This window comes from Acomys minous (genome assembly GCF_964271855.1).
Source record: "Acomys minous genome assembly, chromosome: 6".
NCBI lineage: Eukaryota > Metazoa > Chordata > Mammalia > Rodentia > Muridae > Acomys > Acomys minous.
Window position 1 is genome coordinate 53,147,748 of NC_140487.1, and position 12,418 is coordinate 53,160,165.

General features: G+C 53.2%; 1 protein-coding gene across 1 annotated transcript; it reads right to left on the reverse strand.

The window, feature by feature from the left end:
• On the reverse strand, positions 1-12,418 carry AQP1 (aquaporin 1 (Colton blood group)). The gene is made up of 4 exons (XM_084785493.1): positions 11,907-12,418; positions 2,972-3,136; positions 2,610-2,690; positions 1-1,873 (listed from the first exon to the last, which is right to left on the reverse strand). The coding sequence occupies exons 1-4, from the start codon at positions 12,288-12,290 to the stop codon at positions 1,694-1,696; spliced, it is 810 nt and encodes a 269-aa protein (XP_084641619.1). The 5' UTR covers positions 12,291-12,418; the 3' UTR covers positions 1-1,693.

Genomic DNA, 12,418 nt, shown 5'->3' on the forward strand with positions numbered 1-12,418 from the left:
GACCTTACAAGTCATTGTCCTTTATTTTCTTACCATAAGATGAAATTTCAATTGCAAAGAAACATACACAGAGCAGACAGATGTGGGATCCTTGATCACAGTGGCCAGAACTAGGTAGGATGGGCCTCCCCTGGTCCCCTCTAGCATAGCCCTCACCACCACCACCACCACCACCACCACCCCCTCCCGGCCCTTAGCCATTGCCCAGGCAGAAACGGAAAAGCTGGAAGAAAGAGGAGTCTGTTGCATTGACCAGGGAGAGGCCAGACATGGCCTTGGTTACTAAGATGGACCCAATATGATATAGTTGAACATATGGGGTGCTCAGTGTCCCTATCTGTCAAGTGGGCTATAGTGCCTGCTTTGGAATGGAGGAGAGTGTACAGCTGTTTTATGCCCCGGAGGCCAGAAGCTCCCTGGCTGTCCTGCTGTTTCTAAGCACCTGAAGAATGTGTCTCTCGGTTTGGGGCTAAAGGCACAGTGGTAGAGCTATGCTGGCCTCGTGGGATTGAATAGGAATAACCTAGAAGCTGAATACTAGACACCCACCCCTGAGCGGACTCTCCTTGGGCTGCAGCAGAAGCTGCATCAGCAGGTCGATACACAGAGAACTGTGCCTAGAGTCACACAGTGAGCCCGTTCTCCGGGCTCATACGCCAGGGCAGGAGGAGCCTCCTTGACTATGATGAAGCAGGGGTATCCAAGCCCCCGTGTGCCCAGCATGGGCATCTGTCCCAGGACTGCTCCACACATCTAGCTGCTTTTCTTCTCAGAAATGCTGCTGCAGATGGCCCAGTGCTCCTTAGTAAATGCCACATCTACACTGCAAGGGAGACTGGAGAACTGAAACAATCATCTAGTCAGTGCCGTGTTCCACGGGCAGACCAACTAGAGCTAGGTAAAAGAGTGTCGAGCCCTTCCTCCACCACTAAGTGGCTTTCATTCTGCCTAAAGGAAGGCTCAGTGAACGGGCACTCCCAGCACCCTGGACCACCCTCTGCTGTGTAGCTCATCTACATGTGCTCGTGGGCTGTGGATGTTTGGAAAGAGCTCAGGCCAAGTAGACAAAGCAGTGCTGTCCAGACTGTCCCTTCTAGAACCTGTGGTATGTCCACATAGCATCCCCAAAGCTGTCCCTTACTTGCCACTTTGCAGATGAGATCAATGAACACACAGGGACAATTCCAAGGTCTTACAGTGAGTTTAAGGGGAAGGGTCCTGGAGGTAAGTCAGACCAAAGGGGAAAGTTAGGGGATCTCCTCTCCCTCCAAGTGTCTTTGGGGGAAAATTGCCTACTCAGGAAGGCCATGATCAAAGGCACAAAGCAACAATGGCAGAATCCCAGGCACCAAAGGTGGGTGACTTGCTGGGCAACTTTGGGATAAAGAGGACTTCCTAGCACACTCTGAGGGGACAACTAGCTGGTGTGTCCCTCCCTTTCACTCCTCCATGATTTCAAGGGAGCGAGGTGCTGCATTGACAAATCTTGGTCCCCAGGAAGCTCTGAGACCAGGAAACAGAAAGAAAGACAGTGATATTGCCGGCCCAGATAAGGCTGGACCACTCAGGTCAGGCAGGTCTTGGGGAGTGACTTTGGTCAGCTTGTCAGAGTGTCTACAATATGATTTCAGCCCTCCCCTCCCTCCGCCCATCCCTTCCCCACCCCCATACAGATGCCCAGGCCAAGCCTCATCTATTTAGGCTTCATCTCCACTCTGGAGTTGATGTCATCAGCATCCAGGTCGTACTCCTCCACATGGCCACTGGTCCACACCTTTATGCGGTCTGTGAAGTCGCTGCTGCGTGGGGCCAGGATGAAGTCATAGATCAGCACTGCCAGGGCGCCCCCAATGAATGGCCCCACCCAGAAAATCTAGGAAAGAAGCAAGAGCAGTTAGAGGACAGCTGGCCACACCACCCCCTTCCCCCTGGGAATCTCCCCCACATCTGTCTTGAATCAGAAGCAAACAGACCAGCCCACTACTTTCTGATTCCAGAGTGGGCCCAGACCACGATGTGTACTGGGCACATGTCCTGGCCTCTGTACAGGCATCTCTGTGGCAGCCCATTCCTCAGGATGGCTACTGTTCCCTTCTCCCAGCCTTGGAAGGTTCCCAGAGATGGGCTTGTCTAATAGAAGGGTGTCCAGGAGCACATAGACCAGTAACAACCAGAGCTAAACCCTCTCCTCTCTCTCTCTCTCAGAACTCTGCTTGCAGACATGGATACTGTCCTGATGCTAACAACCCTGAGAGAGGCAGTGATCCTAAGCCCACCGTATTTGCAGTCTATGACACCAAGGCACAACACCTGCTTGACGTTGCTAAATCTGGAGGTGGCAGGGCCAATATTTGAGCCCCGCTGTCCACCACACTACTGTGATGACAGGGCAGGGCAGTGTACAGGCTAGTGGGTCTGAGCTGGCCAGCGTGGAAACTAAACGCAAATCTTTTCCCCATGTGAACCCCGCCTCCCTTCATTTCAGGCCTTGGTCTCTTGATTTCCTTTGCCCTGCCTCTCTCCCAGAATCTCAATGAGAGGACAATTATGCCTCAAGGGTCAGGTAGAACTTGCTCCCGTCATGTTATCTGGCTGCTCAGGTGACTTACCCAGTGGTTTGAGAAGTTGCGGGTGAGCACAGCAGAGCCAAATGACCGAGCAGGGTTGATACCACAGCCAGTGTAGTCAATCTGGAAGGGAAGCATGTAATGAACAGGGGTGTAAGGAAAGTGACAGGGAAGGGGGAGCGGGGAGAGAGTAGACAAGGAACAATCAATGCCATCAGAGAAAGGGGCATCATCAGAGATTCTGGTGTCCTTTCCCTGGCACCCAGAGTAGGTCTGCTGTTGCCCACCTTGCGGTGGAAGTTTCATCCAGAGTACCACTGATGCCCACACTAGCCCTGCTCACCAGCTCTTGCCCTGGCCTTGACCTCCCCATGGCCCCAACCTGGGAATTTCCCCCTACTCACCGCCAGCAGGTGTCCCAGGGCCACAGACAAGCCAATGGCAAGAGGGGCTGAGCCACCTAAGTCTCGGCGCCTCCGGTCTGTCGTGGCCAAAACGCACAGCACCAGCTGCAGAGTGCCAATGATCTCAATGCCCAGACCCTGGCCGGAGTTCACACCGTGAGCCAGCTGCCAGGAAGAAAAAGCGAGAAGGCCCAGTGAGTTGGGCAGGTGGCGAGCAGAACAAGATTCCCAGAGCCCCGGGGCCAGACATCAACAGACAATCTTCAACCGCTTCACCCCTTACTACTGAGCTTCTCACTGTGTGGCCCCAGGAGGCCAGACGCACACAGCACGTGATGAAAATCAGGCCTTGTCCGACACTGTCAGTGCTCTGGCTTGATCCTCAGTCCTGCCTAGGCCCTGTTTCACCCTGCTCAGAGGCCCAGGGTGAAGCGAGACCTCCTTGTTGGCTACGTGACACACCTGGCGTTTCAGGTGAGAAGTGAGCCTCAGACATGGGAGGTGGTCAGGGACGCCCATAGGAGAAGGGAAATGTTGGTAGGGGGGACCCAAGTGGAGATATTGCCTTCTCCTTTCAAGTCCAAAGCTTTCCCTAGCTCCATTCCCTTTGGCCCTCTGGATCTCCTTTCTCCCCTCTTCTCTTTCCTGGCCCCAGCCCTGCTTTCCCTCTCGTTGGCTACATGGGCCGCACCACTGTAGTCTGGCTTCCCCTGCTCCTAAACCTCTTTTGGAAACAATGACTCATGGGAAAAAAAGAAAGGAACGAGAACTGCCACGAAGTCGCTGGAACCATCCCACCCCTGCAGCTGCGCTGAGAAGACCCCTCCCAGGGGACAGCTGCTCCAAGTCGGAGGGCTGGTGGAACCCACACCAGGGGACCTAAGCCATGTTGGTAAAGCTCTTGGGATGCTTCTCCATGCCCCTCCCAAGGAGAGACTGAGTGGTGGCATTCCCCAAAGCCACCGGGCGCTCCGCAGGGTCCTAGGTAGGAGGCACACCTCCACCTCTTCAGGGGGTTTCCCAGTTCTCAGGCCATCTCTCACAAGAACAATGCTCTTCCCTCCTTTGTCTGCAGTGCTGGCTCTCAGGGAGTGACTCACATCCCCTCCACTGTCTTAAAGCCCCAGCTTTGTGCCTTTCCTGGTTGGCCCCAAAGCTGTGTCCCCTACGGGCCACTGAGCCTTCTGGGGTGACGCCTAACTATCATGCCACGACAAAGTCAGGCAACAGAGGCAGACCACCGGTGTTCAGGTTCTACTTGCTCGCCCCATGAACATGGATCTCTCCCGGCCTCAGTTTCTCCATCTGCAAAATGGGTTTAAGGTGTCAGCTGTCTGGACTCTAGACTCTAGAAGAGCACCCAGAAGATTCAGATGTCAGAAGCCTGTCTTGGGCATTTGGAGAAGGTGACAAAGGCCAGGACTACCAGGGGGTGGTGATGGCAGTGAAGAATAGCTACATCTTCTGGCAGAGGCTGCCTGAGGCCAGGAGGGCTTGATGAAAGGCCAACAAGAAGGCCCTGATTGCTATTTCCACTTCCGCCTGGGTAGCCTGTGGCCCTCACTGACATTCATGGCTTCGCTCCCTCCATTTCGTCTACTCTCTTGGGCTGGCCTACTTGCTACCTGGCAGGGGTCCTGAGATGAGCACTTTCTCACCAACTAATAGAGATGTCCCTAAGCCTCCTGCTCACATCCAATCCCCACTCTGCTCTTCTCAGGGACGTAACCAGAGCCAGTTTATCTGTTCCCCTGGTTCTAAACTAGGGTTGAGTCCCAGGCCCTACTCAAGGTACCATTTTCTACACAAAGCAGAGCAGGCCCTGGTTCCAGGCCCAGAGGTCTGAGTCCTCAGGAAGCAAGAGGCAGCCAGGCGGCCTGGAAACTCTGGAAGGTACTCTACTCCTAAGTACCCAAAGCCATAAGGCTGGCAGGCTTCCCCTTCCACTGCTCACATCTACTACCACTGCCAGCAGCAGCCAGCTCCCCCAGCCACCTCATTTGCCTCTGAGGCTAATGACCACAGCTCTCCCACTGCCTAGTGTACCTGAGCCACGCACATCTGAGAAAACAGTAAGAGGTTAGAAACAATAAAGGTCTGTGTCACCTTCCAAGAAAGGGAGGTTAGAAAGGTCAAGCCATAGTGATTGTGTACAGCGCATACATTGCAAACAACTTCAACAGGGCCAAGCCCAGCTGCTGTCATTTATCACTGGAAAAGAGCCATGTCTGGACACGTGTGTCTAGTTGTGCCTGGATTTTTTTTCACTGACTAACGTTGAAAGAGCAACACTCGGTTTTGTGAATGCAGGTGTGAGTGGTAGAACAGGCCACGTGGCTCTTGGGAAGCATGCAACACTCCTGATCGCTGAACTCAGGCGAGATCGTAGGTTAAGGTGCAGACTCACCAGCTCTAAGGAGTGGCGGGACTAGGCTTCTTTCTGCTCCCGCCCACCACACCCTCCTAAGATAGTCTGAGCAGTTGAGCATCACAGAGAAGAGAGACTCCTCCTGCCATCTAGCTGGGTGTTTGTCCCTCCCAGGTTGGGAGCCTTGCCAGGGCTCTGCAAATAACTCTGAGGGGAGGCTCATTATGAAATGGATTGAAAGCGCATAGTTTCCAGGACTTCCAGTTGCTTTAGAAGACAGCTTACTCCGACAAAGCCCTAAGAATGAAGAGCCTATGCTTTTACTGTTTAGCTGGGAGAGGAGAGGCCAGCCAGTGAGTGGCCTTTGAGACTCACGTGTGAGAGGACATAGCAGGCACATATGCTCAATGAGGAGGTGGTGAGGCCAGGACTCTCACCTCAGGGTTTATGTCACCCCAAGCTCATAGGTTGATGTGCTGGCTACCAAGGGAACAGACTGTTTCCAGCTTCAAATGGGCTGCTGCAGGAGGTGGCTTCAAGGCTGGCAGTGTGTCCCAGCCCAGGATTGACCTCTTTATGCCATGCTACCTGAACCCTCCCTGCCACTTGTAGGCAGGCCACCAGAATAGCTCACAAAATCCCAGGCATGGGGCCCTGACTTTGAGGATGGGCCTCCAGTGCCCCACCCTTGGGGAGCAACAGAGTCCAGGGCCAGCCCTGGCTGAGGCACAGCCTCTGCTCTCAAGGAACAGCTCAAGAGACATGGCTGTCTGCCCACCCCACTGTCTCCAGTACTCAGCACTAGCCCGCCAGGGAGCAGTGGGCTCCACCTCATCACCTCTTAGTTAGAACTTACATGTGCTCGGTGTACAGTTGTGTGGGTTTGTGGACCACTGTCGGTTGTGTCTACACATGGCCATATGTCTGGGAGCGAGAAGCTTCTTCTCTTTTGTTAGACCTTAAAAGGCTTATTACAGAATAATTACATGATCTAAGGACTATAAAAAAAAAATACTAAACCTATAGGCAGTAAAGAAACAATTTAGGCTAAAAATAAATTATTGTTTTAAAGTGGACAGTCACAAGAGTCAGATCAAACTATTTGCAAAGTGAATGTTTTTAATAATCCTCCCCCTAGACACTGATAGAATGGGGCAGTCAAAGGAAGGGTGATACAAAACCAGGCAAGAATTACGTCATGCCACTAGCAATACTTGATTAAAGGAAAGTAGGTGAAACCCTCACCTTGGGATTGGGGGCTAGTCAGTCTGTTTAAGTCCCTGGAGAAAATTTAGACAAGGTGACAGGATCCTGGCCAAGAACTCCCAAGCGTAGCCCAAGACTCACTTTTACTCCAGGCTAATACTACATTGGGCATGCTCTGCAGAGCAAGCGGCTCTGAGCAGCACAAAGTCCCAGATGGTTTCTATGTGTTTGCACTGGTGTGTCTGATGGCGTTTCTGAATGCGTCACCATGCCCCCTCATGCTTCACACCCACAGGGGCAGTGCCACTGCTAACTGGAGGAGGGAGGGAAGTGGCAAAGGGAACGAGTGAGTGAGTGAGTGAGAAGGCCGCTGGTCTCAAGGGCCCAGGACCATTTGCTCCCAGAGCCATTTTATCTTCCTGACAAGAAACAATACACAAAGCAATGGTTTCCAACTCCTTTCCTCCTTTTCTTTATTGCAGAGCAGGGAAAGGAAGAGGTTCCCTTGAGGACCATCCCCCTCCTGGGACCCCAGATCCAAGCAGTGCTGAGAGCATGTTCTTGGCCCCATGTCATGTATGTGCATGTGTGTGCACATGTTTGTAGAAGGCTTGAAGCACGGACCTGCCCTGACATTACCTATTGTGCAACCTTGACAAAGATCCATCCTTTTGCTTGGGTCTCAGTTGTCCAAATTGCAAAATGGAGGTGTTTGCCTAGCGTCCAGCCCAACGCAGTCTTCAGATTGCTCCTTGCCTGAAATCAGGTGGGCACCTCCAGCCAGCACCCAGAAACCTGAGTTCAGATCTCCAACTCCTATTTTCAGCTCGGCACAAAGCCTGTGTCACAGAACCTTAGGCCACCCACTTACGCTGCACTTCTGCACAGCCAGAAGCGGCAAGAGCAGCTTCCTTGTCGGGTGGGTCCAACTTGCATATTTCTAGAGACAGGGGGCTGATCTGTTTAGAGGACACTACTTCCTGAATTTAACACAACTACAACAACAACAAATCTTTATATGGAGCAGAAACTCCTCTCTGGAGAGCCTCTACAGGGATTTCAAATTCTGGAGGAGCCGATCAAGCCTACCCACTCTCTTCGGTCTATGGGCTTTATTCTCAGTCTCAGGGATGCTTGGGAACATTAGCTGCTTGGGTGAATAGAGAGACCTCAGCTCCAGCTCATCCCACCTGGGTGCCAACCTACTGTGGTCCAGGGCTCCCTCTAGTCTCCTGGAAAAGGCCCAGACAGAGGGGTCCCTGATCACTCCTGAGCCTCACGGACATTTTCCTGCCTGTATCTGCAGGCAGGAGGCTCAAGTTTCAACTGTTCCAGAGCCCTGAGACTCACAGGTGTCTCGAAAGAGCTGGGACAGGACCGGAGTTCCCATGGAAGAGCGACCAGCAAAAACTTAAGGCTCTTCTGCCACCATGGCTTCCCAGACACCCCTAGAAGTGGGTACTGTGACCTGCTTGGAGAGGCCTGGTGGACTGCAGTTGAGAACACCCTGAGTGGGTCTTGGAGAGCAGGGCTGTGTAGGGCCTTCCAGGTAAGTTGCTGAAAGCTACCTGGGCTAGAGAGGGGGAGTACCAGGGCAGAGGAGCTGAGGCTGGGGTGGGGTGGGGCGGGGTGGGAGAGAGCAGCTTTCCTCAGAGGCCACTTGCGTATGTCCTCTTGGAGCATTGTCTTTTAAATACTTATCCCAGATGGACCCAGGTTCGGGATAGGTAGACCATGCCAGCTGTACTGTTCAACAGATGCTATGGAGGACCCAGCCTCAGAATTCTTGTGGGAAGGAATGTCCACCCTGCCACAAAGCTCCACCTCTCTATGCTCTCCCCCCTGCTCTTTCCCTCCTAGGTTCTGCCTGGAAATGATAATTACAGGTCCCAGCTATGCTGTTACACCCAGCCCCCAGCTCTGTCCCTGGCCATGCTGGACTCGGTCAGGGCATCGGAAATTTACACTTCGTTTCCATAGCCCACTCCTGAGCCCCAGTGGTGGGTAGCAGGGGCATCAACCCTGGTAGGCCTACAGGTAAGGAAGACCCTCTCTCCTCATGGCTAACACCCGAGAAACTGGAAGAAGACAGAGCATTCAAAACTAGATCTATATCAGGTGGGAGAGCAGGTAGAAGCAGTTGGATCCTGAATCAACAGGGCTAACAGATGACCCTGAAGACAATACATGGGCCCTTCTGCCTGAGCCCCAGATAGCTCTGTGAGCATGGTCCCCTTCAGACACACTCAGACACCAGCCCAAGCCCAGAGCTCCTTCTACCTTCAAAATCCTGCCTCCTAACATGACCCCAGCTCACCCAAACTCAATGACCACCTCTAAGTCCCATCTTCCTTAAGCTTCTTTTCAGCCTATATTCGGGTTCTTGTAGGTCCACCCCCCTGGAGCTCTCCTGGCATCCCTCCCATCCTTCCAGTTCAAAAGTTCCCTGGCCCCGCCCTGACACCTCTTATATCACCTGCCTCCTGCCTGGTATCGCAGGCAGCTGTGCAGTTTATTTGGCCTCAGGCCCACAAGCTGCCCAGAGCAGGGATCCTGGCTGACCCAGCCTTACCCTCAGCACCCAACAACCAACCCCAGTCATTTCTGCAGGATAAGGGCCAGAAAGGGGAAGAATGAAAACAGCCAGGATGCCAGGATCTAAGGCTCCAGCATCCTTTACTTCCCAAAGCCAGCCACACCCTTTATATCCTGTTCACCGGGTTCATAGGTGGGAATTTGGCTATCTAAGCCCAGCCAATTGCATGGAGCAACATAGGGTGGAAGTGGCTGACCCTGGGGAGGGACCCTTAGAGCCTGTAGGCAAGGGTGAAAACTCAGCTCCAGATTTTTAACCCAGAAGGGACCGATGGGTTTATAGGAGGCCTGTGGTCTCTCTAGGGCGTTTCCTGAGCCTTGACTTAGTCAGGAGAAAGTTGTCCCTACTATGTCCCTGAGGGACACCCCCTGACTCACTCAACCACTTCCTGCCACTTTCCCCTCTATTTTCTTTGGAAATCTCCATGCCAACAACTCACCCCACCCAGGTTTTGGCAGTGGAGTGGGGGTAGGGGCAGAGGAGCTGTGAAAGCCTTCCCCAGGGATGTGGAGGAAAGAGGCTGCCACCTGTGCCACTGACTGCTTGTCCTTCTAAGGCACTGAGATCAGTCACTCCAGATGCAGGAGCCAGTGCCTGAGGAGAGTCATTTGGCTGGGAGACTGACTGTCCTACATGCCAAAGGTCCACTGTTTGTTTGGAGGGGGCAATAGGAACCCCACCACAGTGTTTGGTTCCTTCCATACACTGCCACTGGTGTTCCTCTTATGCCAAGCACTTCTGGGGGGGGGGGGAGGTGGTAGTTAGCTCCAGCCAACAATATAAGCTTGTAATGTAAGATGAGGTACATCTGAGGAGATGTACCTCAGGATTCTTGGCTCTGAGAAGATTCAGTAGTTAACAACCAACAGGATTTCAATCTGGGTTCCTGTCTCCTTCCTCACACTAGCCTGAAGCTTTTCTCCTCCAGCTGTATGTATCCTGCCTGACACATATACTCTGACAACTCTGCAAAACGGGGGGGGGGGGGGGGGGGGGCGGGGCATATGGAGACAGAAGTGGGGTGTAGCCAGACTCAGGTGCTGCTGAAGCTATCCCCCCACTCTGGCCCTGCCTTGGATGGCCATATTAAAAAACAGGAGGCCTTTGCCAGCAAGGGCATAGGTCTTCTTGCCTGTCACTTGACTTGGAAGAGACAAGCAGCACTAGAAGTCTCAACCTCCTCCCCACAGGGAGCCTTCATTGCTTCCATCCATCCCTCCCCAACCCCCACCTCAGTGGGAACTTGAACCTCCTCACAGGAATTCACTGAGGCACCTAGCACTGCTCCTATTGGAGAGACTGAAGTCTCCAGGGACACTGCCTCTCTGACTCTGCTCCTTAGGCCTGCCTGGGGCAGCCAAGTTTCCTCCAGCTAAAGTCTAAACTCCAGCCACAGGGCTAATCTTCAATCTCCAGCTGAGCAGAGGTTGACTTAAAAGTGTGATCTTGAGGTGTCACTGCAGCACAGAAGTGCTCACCCCAGTCACAGGGCCACAGCGGCTGCCCTCGGCACCAGACTTGCACCTCCCTCCCCATCTACATCTCCAGGACCTGAACTTCAGCTGGGAAATGAGAGAAATCTACTCACCCATAGCCACCCAGCACACAGGAGCCCTGGCCCACTCCTTTGTACCTGTCCCCACGCATCTACCCTGGCAGGGTCCAGTCGGCTTTGTTTCTCTGAGGCAAGTGCCTCCACTCTGTCTTTAGTCTTTGCCCCTGGTGAGGGACTCCAGTCTATTCCCCATCTGTAACATCATATTATATATACCTTCACTCAGACACTCCTGCTAAACTAGTCCCCAGTAAATCCAAGTGCACTTGGCATGGGCACTTAGCTAAGAAGCTGGAAAAGGTCTGTGACCAGGCAACCACCACTGAGGCCACTTAGCTGTGTGGAGTAACCCAGGGGCAGTTCTTTTGAACAGTTGCCATACAGCTCCCAGAGTCGGCTTATCATTCAAGCCAGGAACGATGGGCACAAGTGGTTACACATTCTCAAGAGCGGCATCAACATGAAAACAATTTATAAAAGTTCAGGGCCCACATAGACACGCATGCACCTTCACTTCCACCTCCACACACAAAAGAGCATATGCCAAGGACCACAGAGCCGACCCCTTCTCCTGGACTGTTATCTAGAAGACTCTTCCAACAACTCCAGAGGGAGTTTTGTTCCCTCAACTTTGTTTGATTGTTGGGAGGCAGGGGAGTGAAAGGGAGTGCTGTCTCCTGACCTCCTGAAGAACTTTATTTGGGGACCTAGGTGAGGCTTGAGTGCTACCTAGAACCCCAGACAACTTCACAAGGGAGTCATGCCCAGACACTTGCAGAAGTGCCTTTAAACGTGCTAGGTATCCAGATAAAGTGGGCTTGGGCCAGTAAGGAGAGATTGCCTAGTGCCCAGGGCTGCAAAAGAGAAACGTGGCTGCCCAGGTAGGGCCGCAGAGGGTCAAGAAACTCCAGCGGAGAGATAAAACCTGCTGGCACATGGCTAACTTCCCCCTCAGCTTATTCCCAGCAGTAGACACTCTGCAGGGGACTTTGGCACAACCATTATTGTCTGACTCCCCCATGCCCACAGCACCTGGCACTAAAGAGACCCCCATAGCATAGCTGAATTCTAGCCCCAGTTCTCAGCATCACCTCAGAACCCCTCACCATTCACTCTGTTCCTCAGTGTCTCCATTATACAGAATGCAAATGGAGCCAGTGCCCTCTCTGTACCTCCCTACAGACCCCAAGCCTGAGATAACCCCACTCACATCATTGCGGCCAAGTGAGTTAGCTTCTAGGGAGGAGGTGACGCCCGAGAGGATGGCAGTGGCGACGATGGCTCCCACACACTGGGCGATGATATACATGACAGCCCGGAGGATGCTGATCTGACAGCTGAGCAGTAACCCCAGTGTCACAGCTGGGTTGAGGTGAGCACCGCTGATGTGACCCACGCTTTGGGCCAGAGTAGCGATGCTCAGACCAAAGGCCAGCGACACCTTCACGTTGTCCTGGACCAGTGTCTGGTTTTTCCCCAGTGGGTAGTTGAAACCTAAGGCAGAGCCAATGCTGATGAAGACGAAGAGGGTCATGGCCAGGAACTCAGCCACAACAGCCCTCCAGAAGATCTTCTTCTTGAATTCGCTGGCCATGCTGGCAGGGGGTTCGACTTATCCGCTGGATGCCTGGTGCTTGATTCCCTCCAAGAGCTGAGCCACAGCCTGGGCTGGGCCTATTTATAGGGCTGGGTGGGGGGAGCACAAAGGGAGGAAGGCCTCTC

What these genes read in the sequence shown, in the direction of transcription:
- AQP1 (XM_084785493.1), bottom strand. Translation starts at nt 12,290, where the DNA reads ATGGCCAGCGAATTCAAGAAGAAGATCTTCTGGAGGGCTGTTGTGGCT. An exon ending in ACTCACTTGGCCGCAATGAT is followed by an intron (nt 3,137 to 11,906) that starts GTGAGTGGGGTT and finishes TCTTCCTGGCAG; the next exon opens with CTGGCTCACGGTGTGAACTC. An exon ending in CCCTGGGACACCTGCTGGCG is followed by an intron (nt 2,691 to 2,971) that starts GTGAGTAGGGGG and finishes CTTCCCTTCCAG; the next exon opens with ATTGACTACACTGGCTGTGG.